The following is a 17,373-nucleotide window of genomic DNA, read 5'->3' on the forward strand; positions in this document are numbered from 1 at the left end:
CTTGTGGCTGCCTACAGCCTTATCAGGGGCCAGCAGCAGGGACTCAGGGAAAGTCTGTTCACCGGGCCCCCCCTTGGGGTCACCAGGAACAATGGCCACAAGCTGAGGAAGGATAGATTTGGGTTGGGTATTAGGAAGAACTACTTCACGGTAAGGGTGGCCAGAGCCTGGAATAGGTGGTGCTCTCACCTTCCCTGGAGATCTTCAAGAGGAGACTGGATAGGCACCTGGCTGGGGTCTTATGACCCTTGCCATCCCCAATGCTCCTTCCTGCCCATGGCAGGGGTCGGACTAGATGATCTGTCTAGGTCCCTTCCGACTCATTGATGCTATGAAAATTTTTAGTGCCTTGGAAGAGCAGACCTTAAGAGCAGGTGTATTATGATGCTGCTCTTTTGTTAGAGAAACAAATGAAGGAGACACTTCTTCATTCTCTTGCAAACATTTTCTTTTGAATAATATTTAACTGCTGATGCATTCACTGCCTGAAATGACACAAGTAGCCACTTTTGGAATTTCTGCATTCCAGTCTGGCAGTTATAAAGTTGTTTATTAATATACAATTTGTCCTTATTTCTTATAGGTGCCTGAGATTATTAACTCCATTCGCCAGGCTGGAAAAATTGCTCGTCAAGAAGAATTTCAGATTAATCTGTCTGATTCTGAAGACCCATTTGCCAAGAAGTTTGAAGTATTGTTCTGCGGGCGAGTGACAGTAGCACATAAAAATGCACCCCCAGCCCTCATAGACGAATGTATTGAAAAATTTAACCATGCCAGCTGTACAAAAAAAATGGAGTTCAATTCACTGTCCCAACAACATGAAACTGCCAGTAACTCAGGGGGATTTTCCTTAAGTGATAAATTCCGATCAGTCTTCCAACCCTTGGTCAGTGATGAAGAAGAGAAAAAGCCAATGAGGAAGTCCTACTCTCAGCCTGGGTTGCGTTCCTTTTCTTTTAAGAAGGACTTTCAAGATAGTCGCAGGAGCAACAGCTTTATCAGCTCTTTTGAGGAAGATGCTATTTTGCTGAACATAAAAAGTCAACATATGTATGGGCACAGTGTTGTACAGCCAACAGATATTGCAGAAAACCGGACTATGCTGTTTACGGTAAAGCAAGATTACAGCTCTTGCCATTGTTTTATGTCTCTAGATTCTGGATGGTAAATGCAAAAGCAGATATCCTACAGAATAGGTTCTTCCTTGAATAGCTTAACAACAGCTGTTGGGGCTTGAGTTAAACAAAATCACATGTTTCTATATAATTTTATCAGTCAATGCAGATCTTGACTTCACTGGTCAAAATGAGTTAAACTGAAAAATTGGGCTTCTAAAAACTTGTAAAATAACTGAAGTTATTAAGGCATGTTTCTTTATTATGCCTTTATATATATCTGGCAATTGATTTTTATTTCTATGACATACATAATCATGTTAAGTAAAACCAGCAGAAACAATTTTGTAAGTGAAAGATACTACCTATAGTTAAAGTGCAGATTCTTTGGAAGATTCTTTAAATACAGGTCCTGTATTTGAAAACATGTCTACAAGTTAACATGTAGACAGCATGAGACTAAATTGACATCACTCTTATTGCTCTCATTCACATCCTCACTTGAAGTGGGGGAGGAGGTGCACTGCATTAATGGGTGCCCTTCACAGTGAAACCACAAGCACAATGTTTTGTAACTGCTGGAGTGGAAATGTGCCTAGGGATAGCAGTAGTAGGTATTTTGTCTAAGCTCTGCAGCTGTAGACTGGCTCCTTCAGGGTGGCAAACAGAGGAAGATTGAAAGCAAAATTAGTGCTTTACTAAAAGCAATGCCATATGTATACCTCTCCACTGGGATAGGATTTTCACTCTGATGTTTTGATAGCCTCTGTTTAAGTAAGTCTTAATTTTTAAATATCTCTATTTCTGCTCTGGTAATGATAGCAAGCACTGCAAGGTGGAGTGGGAGAGTAATGTCTCTCTCCACCTTCCCCCCACCCCGCCATCCCTCTCCCAAACTGTAAAGTTCTTTTGCATTCCAGAACAACCTAAATCTGAAAGAGGTGTGAAATTTTAAGTAGTTTTTTTTTTTTTTTACAGAAATGGAAACTAAATGGCTTTAACCTCTTTGTACATGAATACTGAAAGTGGGTACCCAAGTAAGGCTGTCTCTCTGGCTTTGATAGCAATAGTGAGAGGTATGAATCCTACTCGTTCCTACCTGCTCTACACAGGCCTGAGCCTGCAGATTAAGCAGCATTGATGGGTCAGTAGTGCACCTGAGCAGCTTGGAGCAGCCCCAGTTATATACCAGGAGCCCCAATTGTATCAGGAGCTGAAGGTAGAGTCACCCAGAAGTGCCCCAGAATCCTCTGTGGTGCTTAAATATGGGAGCTTGAGGGCAGGTGGTATGGGCATTAGTGGCCATGGTTTATCTGTTGGTGATGAAACGAGCCACACCTAGGCTTGTTCTGGAGGCCTTGCAGAGATAGCAAATATGTAGAATGTTGTTTTACTTCACATGCCTCATGGCAATTACCCAGCCATGTAACTACCATTTTTGTCACTTACACCCTGTTTGTGATTTTATTCCATATGCAGCATGGACACAAACATGTTACCATGACTATGGAGCATGCACAGTGAACTATGTTTCTGTTTGGAGGTGGGATTCAATAATCATTAGGGTACTGTGGTCATTAGGGTATTGTGCTGGAATTCAGAGATGAATGTACAAAACTTTCCCTGGCTGAGGGGTGCCCAGGTCTTCTGCTTCCTGGGTAACTGTTATAGCTAATTGCCTAACCAAGAGAAAAAAACCTCTTCAGATTTTGTAAGTTCAAAAGAACTTCTGGAAATTCCAAGGGTCAAAGTAGAAGCCGAACATTTGGCATGTTAACTCTGAAAAACATTTGAACAAGGATGCCTGCCTACCAACTCTGCTAAAATGCCTTTGATACAGTTTCCGATATTCCTAATCCGACCTGGGAAATTGCTGTCCTGGCCAGCATTTTAGGGAAGTGATCCACTCCCCTACTCCTGCCCTTTTCCCTCATTGGAATGAAGCCTTCTGGGAATTAAAGGTTGCTGGGGTTGAGGGTGGGTATATTTGCTTTTAGTGTTTATGAGGGAGAGACCACCTTTGTAAGAAGAAAATAACTGGAAGTTCACCAAGCTGCAATCAGCCTGCCCCTCTTGGCTTAATTGCAGGATTGTCTCTGGCAATTTTTTGACACACTGGCAACTCTTGGTAGTTTTAAACATTCCATATTGGGTCACATCCAATCCTAATGAAAAACGCTGCCAAAGGCTGAAATCTTGAACACTTGTTTTACTTTAAAGCTAGCACTGATTTATCAGAAGACTTCCTATCTAAATCTAGCTATTATTTACAATAGCTACAGGATCAGAAATTAATTTACAACTAAGTATAAATAAAAGCCCTCCAATCCTTCATTTTTATAGCTGGAAATACATCCAACCCTATATGTCTTATGAAGCTTCTAAAAAAAAAAATAATTGGGAAAGTAGGTGGATTTCCAAACCTAGAGTTACCCCTCACTGAAGGTTTACCACATAACTTTGAAAAATTGTCACGCCAAGTCTGCTGAATTCCTTGCCTGAAATCTAGTTTTACAGTTGTCTAGCTAAATGCAGTTCCTTTACTGTTTCCTTTGCCTTACACAAACCAAAATTCCGATTCAGTATTTTTACAGTGCTGTAGAGCAGCAAGGAAGGTCAAACCTTGCATGAATATATTTTCTTTCATTCATGGAAAATGTGGTATCTATTTTACTAGTATCAATAAATCTCAGTTGCTTTAAAGTGTAAAATAGAATAAATATTGAGAGTGCTTGTGTCTGGGAACCATTTTTGCGGTTGGAACAAATCCGTTGTGTTTTCAATGCTAAATAATATTCTCTTTTCATTAACTTTTTTTAGATTGGCCAGTCTGAGGTGTACCTCATCAGCCCAGACACAAAAAAAGTAGCACTTGAGAAAAGCTTTAAAGAAATTTCATTTTGCTCTCAGGTAAATTGGTGGTATATTAATTTTGGGGCTTCTCACATTACTTTCTGTTAATCAGTGATTTCATGAGGCTTTTAATTTTGTGTTTAATAGTTACTCTTGTAATATCTGTAGTCAGGTCTTGATCAATAAGAAGCTATTGGACTAAGTTCTGGTTTCGAGTTTCAAGAGAAGGATTCACTCTTTTGCAAGTCCAGCATTCACATTGCCATTTCCGGGCATTTTAATGTAATAATGCCCGAACAGACCATTGGATGTTACTGAACATTATCTTTGTAAATACCACGTTTACTTGCATACCACATGCACCGTTCATCTAAAAATTAGCCCTCCAAAACTGGGGGTGTGTCTTAAGCAGGGAGGCTGATTTCTGTGCCACACAAACCTTTGCCACAAACCGACTAGGCGCAGCCCATCTGGCTCATAGGGCAAAAAAGTTGAGCACCACTAATCTAAAGTTTTGATAAGGGGTTTTAGGCATAGCTGCACTGAAGGGGCCTTGTTACCCAGTAATTTTAGGCAGCTTTTGGAGCTCTTAACTCCTGGATTGGCTGCACATTAACACCTTTAAGTGGTTTAAAGCACTTGTTATTTGTCTTTAAATAAGGCCACTCCAGGGCAGGATTATCTCTAATCTGCCTAATTTTGCTCCTGTTCCATTAGGGTCTGGCCACTCCCTACAGCTGTTCTGCTTAAGTTGAAGACCTCCAGCATCCAAGGATGCAGTGGCCCCTCCTGATTTCGGGGAAGTGGGGATGCTGGGGCACAGTGGGGCTGGGCATGTTGCCTTCCCCCCATGGCATGTCAAGCAAAGCAAACACTGAAGCTCCAGAGCACCTGGCAGCTGCAGCGCCTTGTACTACTGCTTAGACTGGCAAAGCAAGCCAGTTTGAGGGGTGCAGAAGGACCACCCCCATTCTGCCATTTGGTGAAAGCAGCGAGCTGGTCTGAGTGGCAGTGGGAAGCAACACAGCCTCCAAGGGCTCTGGGGCTGTGATGCTCACTCTGCCCAGGAGGAGCAGTGAGCCAGTCCTGCCCCTAGCTCCTAGTTTTGCCCCTGGTCACCAAGCCTTGACATAGGTAAAGGAAGGTCAGAGACAGCTTTTTGCCTTAAGGTGCGACTGCTCCACTAAGCTGATTAACATTAGCGTGGCTGTCGGCATAAGATGTAATAAGGCCCAAGGTTATCAAAGCCAACATAGGACCAGTCACTGGACATTCCCTGCCCAACCCTATCCCAGGCTTTTCAGTTTTTCAAATTCTCAAATATCTTAATGATCAATGTTTTTGTAGACATTTTCCATAGGATGCTTTCTTTAAATAACTACGCAATGTTGTAATGTGTTACTTACCTCATAATATGTTCTGAGATTGTAATTTAAGGCATTACCTATACTTGACTTATCTTTACGTAAACTTGTGGTTCTTTTAATTAAAGGAGTATTTTTAATTGATTTTTGTCATTCCAGGGTAGGCACCTGAGCAGATGCTCTTAAATCAGTTTAAGGCTCAAAGCCACTTCCTCAGGCAGAATCCTGACTCATTAGATGAAACCTTGTAGCTTGCCTTCAAGATCAACTATGTTTTTCTCAGAATTAAAAGGAAATTAGTTTCTGAATCAAGGCATGTCCCTTTCCCTGTAAAACTCTATTGATTAGGTGGTGTATAAAGTGAAGATACTAGGGAATATGCAGCAGCTCCCCATCTTTCTGATACTGGAAAGTGAGAGAAGAGGCAAAGGTTGCTGCCTCAGTTTCTCTGCTTTGATCTTGTTGTTCTAAGCAATTGGCGTATTAAACAAGTATGCTTCCAAAGAATGGAAGTTTTGTGTATTTTAATAGGCTGGCTTGTTCACCCATTATGAGGTCTTGAGAGTGTGCCAGCTGTGTTTTGCATTATACAAACTTAAACTTCTCGTGCCCCAGTTCAGCAAAACCTTCAAAGACGTGCCTAACCAAAGCCATGGGAAAAGTAGTGTGCTTAAAGTAAATGGATGGTTAAATGATTTGCTAGTTAGGTGAGGAAAGATCTAGGAAAAAAGTGTTTCATTTCCTCTGTTGCTTGATATTGGAGATATAGAGCATGGCATGATTGTGTCTGGGATCACAAATAATTCCTATGATTTCTTGTTAATGGATTGCTTGGTACAGAAATTGGAATGTTAGTAACATTACAACCCATTCTAGTGGGATGAGCTGTTTTAGGGATGTGTATTTTAAACGCATTTCAAAGAATAGTGGTTAATTCCTATTGTGTTCTAACAGATTCTAAATAACCTGATAAGAATTTCGATTTTCCCAGGTCTGTAGCACAAGACCATAGAAGACCATGGCTCATTCAGGCTGAGAAAGAACTCAGAATAGTACCCAGTATGGAACATGCATAGTTCAGAGTAATCAACAGAAATATTGCCTAGCTTTTATCTTTATCTCACTAACAATGCTACAAATAAGGAGTATACTGTTCTGAAGTTAGTGAACTTACAAATACATAATTGAGAGCAGAATCATGCCTTGCATTTTCTATAACATGTCATTATCCATTCAGGAATTATTATGGATAACCAAATAAAACCCTAAGATTGGCTGTGCTTTTAGTGGAAATTAGACTTTTAGAAACTGAGGATGCAGTGCCAGCTTATCTTTCTAATTCATTTCTTTTGCTGAAGTATTAATACTAGCTGTTTGCCTTTGTCATGATACTTATATTTTAAAAATGAAATGAGTATGTAACTGTCATATTACAAGAAGCTGGGTATCTATTAAGTTACTTTTCTGGATTTAGCTGGCACCTGCTAAAGGGTTGTTAATATTTATAGCAAGGAGATAATACTATTCAGATTACTTTAGGTGAATGGGTTTTATATATATGAATATATATGCTACGTGTGAGTGTGTGTGTGTATGTATGTGTATATATATGCTTTTTAGTGTTGCTGGTTGTTTTGTGTGTTCATATTTTATTATTTTACTCTCCTCATGATATAGTGACAAATTTCAGCTCTGTAAAGAACATCAGAAACAGGACCTACTTGATAAAAATCAGAATATTTATAATTGACTATGAATTATGTGAATCATGTACTGGTTTTGATGCAACAAATCCAACCATTTTTTGTTATCCTAACACCAAGTTGGTTTCTATTACTGATCGCATGCTGCTTTTGGCATCTGTTTAATGATAGACAATGCTTTTAATGAGGTTTCCTTGTATGCAAATATAAGATGAAGGGCTTTCTTTCCCATGCTGATTTTCCCCATCCCTCATTTTGTACTTGAGTGAATACAGTATTAGTTTTAAGAAGGAAGGAAACACCATGATAAAAAAAATAGGAATAATAGCTGTACAGACCATCATCTCTCCTTAGTAAGCAGAGACAACTCTTGCTGATGAAAATAATGAAAACTTCTTCGAACACTTAGTGAAAAGATCTGAGTCTGACAAAGGACAAGCAGAAGCAGGGAAGGACTTCGGAAATTTCAGTAGACAGTCAATTTGGGAAAAATCTCTGCTTCCACTGAAATGTGAAAAATCATGAACCTGGGACCTTTAAAACTATTATTGCATATTGGTTTTACATTGCCTCTCAAGTTTTCTGACAACTTCAAAACCCTATGAAAATAATTTAAGTCTTCATGGCCCCAGTTCAAACACTGAACAGCAATTATCCCCTTTCCTATTCATGCAAGTGCTTCCCAAACTCCCTACAGTTTGTTGCATTTGCAAGAAGGTATTTTTGATTTAAATATATTAAAAAGTTGTGTGCAGTAGTGGTTTCTTTAATGGGCTAGATAGATATTACATGGCGGGCATGAGATACTTCATTTACCATAAAGTTGTTATGCTTTTGGAATTGTGTATGGAGTCGGCATGAGACTGACTGCTGTTCTTTTATGCCAGGGAATTAGGCATGTGGACCATTTTGGGTTCATCTGCAGAGAATCTTCAGAAAGCGGAGGCTGCCACTTTGTCTGCTATGTGTTTCAGTGCACAGATGAAGCCCTGGTAAGCGACATAAATGAAGAGAGCAATCTTGTACCTTGCTGAGAGGTTTCTTTGGCTTAGTGTTTTCAATTCCCATTGCCCTGGAACTGCACCCAGAATGTAATTGTCATAGTTTCATAGTTTCTAGGGTCGGAAGGGACCTGAGTAGATCATCTAGTCCGACCCCCCGCCGTGGCAGGAAATAATACTGGGGTCAAACAACCCCAGCAAGATGTTCATCCAACCTCCTCTTAAAAACCCCCAGGGTAGGAGCCAGCACCACTTCTCTTGGAAGTTGGTTCCAGACTCTAGCCGCCCTGTCTGAAGTAGCGCTTCCTGATATCTAGCCTAAACATGCCCTCTGCCAGCTTGTGACCATTATTCCTGGTCACTCCTGGCAGTGCATGGGGGAATAGTGACTCCCCTAATGCCTGCTGATCCTCCCCGACTAGTTTATAACAGGCCACTAGATCCCCCCTCAGCCTTCTCTTGTGGAGGCTGAACATGTTCAGGTCCCGTAACCTCTCCTCGTAGGGTCTACCCTGCTGCCCCCTGATCATGTAAGTGGCCCTCCTCTGGACCCTCTCGATGCTGTCCACAAGATTGCAGTGTAATGTAATGTAATGTCCTTAAGATTGTAATGTAAAAAACAGTTAATATTTGTTTAAGGCAGAAATAAGAATATTAAAACCTATGTAATCATTTCCCTTGATATTTTGGGTGACCATGGAAAACTTCATGCTTAACAAAGTATTGAATCAGATTATATGCAATAGAATTCCCATCAAAATGAATGGGGAGTCCTTAAAACTGACACCAGTGTTGATTTTTAAAGTCAAAGCTCCCTGCTTCACTAGTAATCAGGTCATTGTCTCATTGACATCCTCTGCTCTGGAGCATAAATATTAACCTAAGATGCCATTTCAAAGAAAAAGCACACCAACATAACTTTAACATAAGTTTTGTTCATTCACCTTGGTTTCTGTTGTTATTCTCTTTAGGTTGATGAAATCATGATGACTCTAAAACAGGCTTTCACTGTAGCTGCTGTGCAACAAACCTCCAGATCTCAGCTCCAGCTCTGTGAAGTATGTCCTATGCAAAGCCTGCATAAACTCTGTGAGAAAATAGAAGGTAGGTATTTATTAAGCTGATACTGGCACTCTCAGAGTGTCTGAGACTGACTGACTGTTCAGAGTGAGAATTTTACGTATAAAACACTTATATGCAAGAATATACTTTTTCCTTAGGGCAAGGGTGGGCAATTATTTTGGGCGGAGGGCCGCTTACTGAGTTTTGAAAAGCTATCAAGGACTGCATGACAGGCAGCCGGGGCAGATAAATATTAATTTTCTAAACTTTTTAGGGGACCCATGGGCTGGACAGAATGGCCTGGTGGGCCATATCCGGCCCACGGGCTGCGTTTTTTGCCCACCCCTGCCTTAGGGTATTGATTTTTGTTGTGGGTTTTGAAGGCCAGCCAGATTTTTTGTTTTAAAAACTGAAATATAGATTGTAGGAAAGAAGAATTGTCAAGCAAAAGCCAAATTTATTCATACAGTACTTTAATATTTAAAAAATAATAGCTATCTACAAAATTGAATTGAAGAGTTTGGTTCTCTAATTTATACACTAATAAAACTGAAAATCACTTTTATAAGATCTTTTAAAGAAGATATACTTTACTAGTTGTTAATGAATTCAATTAAATTGGATAGTGTTATTAGGCTACTGTTAAGCGTGATTTCAAATATTGGATCTTTTAAAGAATTTGTTTCATCTTTGATAGAAACAATAGACTTGCAGCCTATATCTGTTGTCCAGAAGAAATGTGTTGCAATTTCAGCAGCTTTCACAGCTAAGGATTTAGCTATTTAAGGTAGAGCTGTGATGAATAAGGGACAGCAGCTGTCAGATCAAACTAGCAGTAGCTTGTTGGACTAAGGCCTATCTAGAATTAATCTGTAGAAACTGGAGAATTTCCAAAATTGCATTGCACTGTACTTTGTTTGGCCTTCTAAACAGCTCTGATTCTGAGGGCACTCAGAAGGCCAGTTGAGTCTTACAGGCTATGTCCGGTAGCAGTTTCCTTAAACATGTTGCAGTGCTCCCTGCATAGCTGCCACATGTAGACAACACGTGGTTAGGTTAATTAGTACTACTGAGAGACAGTTCCAGTTAGTTTGCCTTCATGCTAATTAGTCTATCAGTCATGCTTTGAGGATAGTTATGCTACTTCCTGTTTAGGAGGCAGTTCACACAGAGCATTACTGAGTTTGATGTGTTTTTTGTGCAGACATGCTATTGAATCCTACCAGAGAATCCACTTCCAGTATGGTAGAGCACTGACCATGTTCCACAGTCAGGTGTTTTTCAGAAGTTCAGAAGCTTGGTGGTGATTTGTTACCAGCTTAATCTGGGACAAGAACTTGAATAATATATCTGAGGGACAGTGTTATCTGCTTTTAACTTTCAGTATATTTGGAGAATGCAGTATACAGTGCATCTTAGTCAATATTTTGCTTCATCAAGAGTTTTACTGAGGCAGGGGTCAGGAACCTACCATCTGGTCTCACACAGAAGGGTCTGCTTCGGCGCAAGGGATCTATGGCACAGAGCTCTACTGTGCTCTCCCTAGTGCTCTCCCTCACTATAGAGTCTGTTGGTCTGCCACCTGCACAGAGTGGTTGGAGATCAGCCGTGAGTGTAAGTGCAGGCAGCTGGTCACTCTGGGGATATAGTCTTCCAGCCCGTGGGAGGGACCAGGTGACAAAGAGTGGCTCAAACCAGCAAAAGGTTGCCTTCCTCTGGAATGAGGCATAAACATAATTAAGTAGTAGCAAATATTAATACAAACTTGGTACAAAACACCAGTAAAGGCAGTCTGGTTAAGCTCCAACACATGGTACGTTCACTTTGTGTTTTATAATAACACAGCATTTTCTAGGTTGGCTAACAATTCTAATTGTTTTCTATTTCAGCAAAACTCCTTGTTGCAAAGGGTGCATTTTCTCATCATACATACATGAATATGTTCATATTTGCTTAGGTTAATGTAGCATTCTTCTAAAATAAGTGAAACAGATCAAGTTATTTAAACAACTTTAATGCAACCTTTGTTTAAGACCTCCAGTAAAGATTATATGATAATTAAATTGTCGCAAATTTGGGCTTGGTTTATTGCTTTTCCTTTTGTTCCCCTCTTCCTAGGACTACATCCTTCTAAAACTAAATTAGAACTACAAAAGCATCTAACAACACTAAATAATCAGGAACAAGCCTCTGTTTTTGAGGAGGTTCAGGTAATCTTTGTGCTTTTTTGCTTGTTTTATTAAGTTGTTGGTTTGTGTTTTACTAAAATTTTTTGTGTCAAGTGAAAACTTGAATAGACTGGAGAAATGATCTCAGATCAATCAGATGAAATTTGACAAAGGCAATTGAAAGTTTCTGCATTTGGTACAGAATAGCTGCATGCACAAATACAGATTAGGGTGGAGGTGGACAAAATATGGCCTGCAGGCTGGATACAGCCTGTGGAGAGACTTTGTCCAGCCCACGGTGGGTCCCTCAGTCCCACCTGGCTTAGACTGCATCTAGCCCATGGCATGTCCCACCACCCCGGACGTGCAGCGGGGCTGGGGTGGGTCTGGAGCTAGACTCTATTTCTAGGCAACCGAGGCTACAGCATCTCCTTCTGGCTGCTGCTGCTGTGCTGGCCCCGTAGAGATTGGCAGGGAACATCTGCACAGCCTTGGCCTATGCTTTCTCTGGACCCACGCCAACTAGGGCAAACCAGCTCTGGACCACTTAGGACCCAGGTGTACAGCCCCAGCCTCAGGCTACCCTTCGCCTCCTCTGGACCTGCCCACCCACGGTAAACAATGTCCAGGCTGCCCTGCGGCTCCTCTCCACTGCCGTCGCCACCAGCACTACCTCTGGGCTGCCCAGAGGGGCAGCGATGCAGTGGAGAGGAGTCACAGGGCAGTCCAGCCCAGGCACTGGCTCCAGGTGGCTACAGCAAGAAGGTCCCGGCAGCAGTACGGGAAGGTGGCTGCTTTTCCCTTGCACCCAACAGCAGCTTCTGCAGGCTACCGTCACTGCCACTGCTGCTCAGCATGGGCAGGCTGGTTTGGAGCAGGTGCGGGCAGGCTGGAGTCGTGGCTGTGCATGTGCATCCCAGCTGGTCTGGAGGTGATCCACTCTGCAAGTCCGGAGTGGGCATGAGGCAAGCCAGGGCCAGAGGTTGGGCACTGCTGGCAGTGGCAGTGGCAGGGAGGAGCCACAGGGCACGTGGGCTCTGGCCTGTTGTCGGGAGGTGATGCTGACTGGCCCATGACAGCTACCCAAAACTGCCTGTGTGGCCCATGGGCCCAAATAATGGCCCACCCTTGGATTAGGGAATGTTTGAATAAACTGGAGAACTACAGACAAGGATCCATGGGATTACAGTGGACCATAAATTGGATATGAGCCAACAGTGTGCTCTTCTTGCCAAAAAGAGGCCAACATCATACTGGATGGGATTAACAGGAGTGTCACTTGCAAATCAAAGGCAGTGTATCTACCACTATTCAGCACTGGTGAGGGATCACCTGGAGTATTCTGTCTAGTGTTGGGCCCCAGATGTCAGGAAAGATGTGAACAGATGCAGAGAATGCCAACAATTATTTGAGGCGTGGGAAGCAAAATTCAACAGGAAAAAGGCTGCTAGAATTAGGGTTATTTTAGTTTGGAGAAGCGATGACTGAGGACCCTGCATGCCAAGATAGGCCCCGCACCACCCCTATTTAGCCACCTGTGTGCCAGGATTGGGCTCCATGTGTCGGGTTTGGGTCCCGGCACTCTTTCACCACTGCCCGGTGCCACGTGCCAGGATCGACTCTGTTCAAAGCCAGCCTCATGCACATCCTGCACTGGTCCGGTGCACCAGGATCAGGCCCTGCATGCCCAGGGCTCTGGGATCAGGCTCTTATGTACTGAAATCGGATCCCACACTGCCTTGCATTCCCCATTTAGCCCATGGGGCTTCCCATGGATCAGGAAATTTGACATCAGGGGAATGGCCACTGCTCTTCTGCCTCCACATTTTCTGATTTGTGGGGAAACTCACAGGTCAGATGACACAGCTCCAGAGGCCCACAGGCATAGGTTGAGCACCCCTCAGATAGACTATTCTTTGTGGCCAGAGGGGATAGAACTAGGAACAGTGGCCTCAAGTTGCAGTAGAGAAAATTTAGGTTGGAGATTAGGAAGACTTTTCTGACTAGGCAAATGGTTAACTATTGGAATATCCTACCTAGAGAAGTTGTGAAATCTCCATCCCTGGAAATTGCCAAGAGCAGGTTAGACCAGTGGTGCTCACTGACTTGGCAATGTGGGGGGGAGCAGGGGTAGAGGTAGGGAAGGAGAGGGGTTAAGAGTCCTGGGTGCCTGGGACTTTGGCAGCAGGGGATAAGTGGCAGTATTAATGGCTGCTGCTTTTCCCCCCCAAATTTCCCAATTTATCAGGAGCTTCGTGGGCCACGTGCTAGCTCCACAGGCTGGGTTTGGCCCACCGTCTGGGGGTTAAGCACACCTGAGTTAGTGGTGCTTTGTTGGGATGATTTAGTTGTGGATGATCCTGCCCGGACCAGGGAACTGGACTATTTGATATCATGAAGGCTCTTCAGTTACTACTTTCTTACAGTCCTACAATCTTAGATTTTTTTCATTTTCCTGAGAATTGTCTTTTTAGCTTATCACAGTAGTTTATGACAGTCTGGAAAACAACCTATATTTAATTGCTTTTTCATTCATAGAGCTTGTCAAAAACACTCAATCTAAACTGCATTTCAATAGAAAAAATGAATTTTTTGATTCAACTATTCTTTTCACTAAGACTGTGCTTACTTTAGAAAGCTTTAACTTTTCATTAGGAAACTGAACATTCAGCATTCTGTGCCAAAAACAATCTTTCAAAAGCTTTGATATTTTTGATGAACATGAAGTATGTTAACATTCCTGAATTAAGTTGTATGATTTCAGCAGGACGGTTAACTCAAAAAAAAAAAATATCTCAGCTTGTTGAACCAGTTAGAAACTTTGTTGTACTTCCACCTTAAATACTTTCTTCCTCATCTGCCATAGTGTAAGCACAGTTGTTTTGCTTAGAAAGGAATTTATGAAATTTTGCAAAAATAACTTGAAATTGGGAATTTGAAGGTGAATGTTTGTGAATGGGTTGAAGGTTAGTAAGGAGGAAAACCTAATTGTTGTTTTAGTGTGGAAAATCAGCAAATGGTTTTTTGTTATACTACTTCCACCCTCTCTATAGGATGTCACTGTTTGCTGTATCATTTGTCTTACTGGTGGCTGTTAATCACCCATTACTCCATTTGGAGGTTTAGATAACTGTTTATTTCAGTAACTTAAAGTTTACCCATTTGCAATGATGTCTAAGAAAATAACTTATTGTTACTAAGTGCCTTTTAATTTAAGCCTCTAAAATGATTCAGTGGATGAAACTTAGTATAAAACATGTTTCTTTTTCAGATATTTTTAATAGTGATTTTTTTTTCAGCCTGTCATTTTAGGTTCAGTGTCTGTAATGTTCAATATGGTATTATCCTGATTTATGTTTTGAAACGATTATCTTTCTAAAAATATTTAACTAATCCCACTTACTCACTGTGACATTCAATATTTGTATCTAGTATATACCCTGTGAATTATAGCAGTACTCTTATGAATTTCAAAAATTTTTAGAGTTTCTCCTTTATATACTGGATACATGTGTATGCACATACACTGTAGTGAGTTATCATTTAAAAAAACTTTCTGTTCTAATAATTCTAAGCAAAATACAAATATGAATAAGAAAATCTCAGTAATTTTAATCGTATAGCCCATTAGATATTCCTTACTCCTAGATTATACTTGATGTACATACAGTCCATGCTTTTATCTGTTCTACATTGTTTAGTTCTATCATTCATCATTCCTGTAACCAAAAGGAATACTTTAAATGATTTATCATTAACTAATTTTTGGTCACTAACATTTAGAGCACTGTAACTTTTAAAACATTAATATCATAACAGTGGTATGATGTTTTTACTTTTATTTCACTAATTTATTTGGTTCTATTTTCTTATGATGCAAGTAACCCTCTGCAAAGATCAAGTACTGTATTGAATATTTACTATAATTAAAACTATGCAAATATTTTAGAAACAAACCTCTATAGAACATAAAGATGTCTTAATTTTTAAAAGGAGAAACAATGTAATTTTAAAAATCATATTTTACAGAAATGATTTTGTTAAAAGTGAATTTTTATATAATGAAAGTTAGATCCATAGTAGAAAGTTCATATAGATCTTGGCAAACGATAAATACTGCATAAACAGTAAAGAGCAGAAACCATAGCTTTATTTAAAATATTATCCTTTAAAAATTCCCCCTCCCCCCTAAAATATGCTTCCATTGCTTCAGTGCCTTACATTCAGCAATTAACCTCAAGACTGGCATTTGTAAAATATGATTGTTGCATTACTTGAATCACTGGCACTCTCTAGTGGAGTAATAGGGTAGCATCAAGAAGATTATATTAAATCACAAAAGTAAAAAAGGGAAATAATATGCAGAGTTTTATAATAATATAGTTCTATTTTTTGTGTTGCTTTATAGAAATTAAGGCCAAGAAATGATCAAAAAGAGAACGAGGTAATTATCTCTGTTCTGAGATATATGTATGAAGAAAAACAGAAGGATCATATTCATGTTGGGGAAGCAAAGTCGGTATGTGATCTTATGCTTAAAAAGATTTCATGTTTTGATTTTCGTTCCTTTTCACTTTTAAAGAATTAATTTCCATCTTTGTCATTTTCTAAATTTTAAACTAACGCTAAAAGAGGGGAAAAAAGTGGAAATAAACTCTTTTGCTTAATGACATAAACCAACCACTGTAACGTTTCTTGACAGAAACGTCAGATCTGCCTTTCTAGTATCTGGTACTGTCAGATAAAGGGTTAGCTATGTAGCACCAGGCTAGATCATGGGTCAGCAACCTTTTAGGAGCGACAGGTTTGTGACCCAGCAGTCACCACTGCTGATCCCACCACTGAATTGTCCTTGATTCTCTCCTTGGAACTAAATTGTGTATCAGGCAAATGGATTAGATGGATCACTGATCTTTCAAATTTGGCTACTGTTATGTTCTCAGTATAATTATGTTCTCAATTATGTCTTCACTCACATAGTTGTAATAAATGTTGCATTCCGTCATAGTTAGTTCTGCATAATCTTAAAAAGACTCTCCCATCTGTTTCTGGCTCCCTGCCAGTCCCTGTTTGAACTTAACGGCCTGTCAAACCCAATGTCTGTCAAACCCACAGGAATATATTCTGATTTTAAAGACTAATTTTAAAATTTACCCAGTAATTTGGAAGTTGTTTCTTTGTGTGCAAAGATTATTGGAGACTAATGTAAGCAGGGATTGTTAATAAACATTGATGCAGAATTGACAAAAGAAACAGTTGTTCATTTGGGAAAGGAATGACGATATTTGGCGTTTAAGCATCTTGGGAAGAGGCAAAGCAGCCACAAAGCAACTTATGTATAATGTGCATAGACCTGTTACTGACAGAGTACTGTATTCAAACTACGTAGTTAAGACGCACAAAAGAGCAGTGATTTTTGTGTGTTAATTTTGTGCATTCAGTTTGAAAAATTGATTTTTCAAAGGGGATGAGCACTTAGCTTGTAAACATGGGAGGTGACTGTCAGCCTGAAAACCAGGACAACCCAAACCACCTGTCACTTCTTGAAATTTGTGGCTAACTTGCCCTTTTTAGTTTCTACCAACAGTAAGAAATAGATTGAATTTTAGTAGTAAATGTTTAGGTTTGGGAATCCAGAAGAAAGATGACAAAGCTGATAGGGAAATACAGATTGCCCGAGTGAGGGACTAACAATAGAGGCGTGGGGGTGAAGCGGGGAATGCAACTAGGTTACAGGAGATACAAAGTTAGCCAACTAAGCCTGGGGATAGGGGATGGGGGGGAAAGGGGGAAGGGGAGGGAAAGGGTTTGCGACGCTGAGAGAGAAAGGAGATAGATACACACAAACCCATTACAATGGTCCGCAATGGTGGAGGAAGTGCCTCAGTCCATACAGAGTCTCATTGCAGGAGTCCTCTTTGCGTGGAGCGGGGTCGTCCGTGGTCGAAGAATCCTCTCAGAGTGAAGCAAAAGTCCATCTAGCGCGGAGGGGGAGCATGGTTCAGGTGGTCCTCTCCAGGTCTGGTCTGGCAGTGGCTCGTCTGGTGGAGTCGGAGTACTGGCGGTGGCCCGTGATGTGTTCCATGTAGATGTTGCGGGACCAA

The 17,373-nt window shown here is 40.8% G+C and overlaps 1 protein-coding gene across 8 annotated transcripts in view; it reads left to right on the forward strand.

Annotated features, from left to right (window-relative positions):
* TBC1D1 (TBC1 domain family member 1) overlaps nucleotides 1-17,373 on the forward strand; it is a 182,124-nt gene that overhangs the window by 88,192 nt on the left and 76,559 nt on the right. For all 8 annotated transcript variants that reach the window (XM_090035743.1, XM_090035742.1, XM_090035744.1 and 5 more), the window contains 6 exons: nucleotides 584-1,114; nucleotides 3,939-4,028; nucleotides 7,926-8,030; nucleotides 9,011-9,143; nucleotides 11,220-11,311; nucleotides 15,678-15,788. In XM_090035743.1, coding sequence (XP_089891869.1) covers nucleotides 584-1,114; nucleotides 3,939-4,028; nucleotides 7,926-8,030; nucleotides 9,011-9,143; nucleotides 11,220-11,311; nucleotides 15,678-15,788 — 1,062 coding nt within the window. The remainder of the gene's footprint in view (nucleotides 1-583; nucleotides 1,115-3,938; nucleotides 4,029-7,925; nucleotides 8,031-9,010; nucleotides 9,144-11,219; nucleotides 11,312-15,677; nucleotides 15,789-17,373) is intronic.

This window comes from Crocodylus siamensis, chromosome 2 (genome assembly GCF_052110815.1).
Source record: "Crocodylus siamensis isolate JL-2025a chromosome 2, ASM5211081v1, whole genome shotgun sequence".
Classification (NCBI taxonomy): Eukaryota; Metazoa; Chordata; order Crocodylia; family Crocodylidae; genus Crocodylus; species Crocodylus siamensis.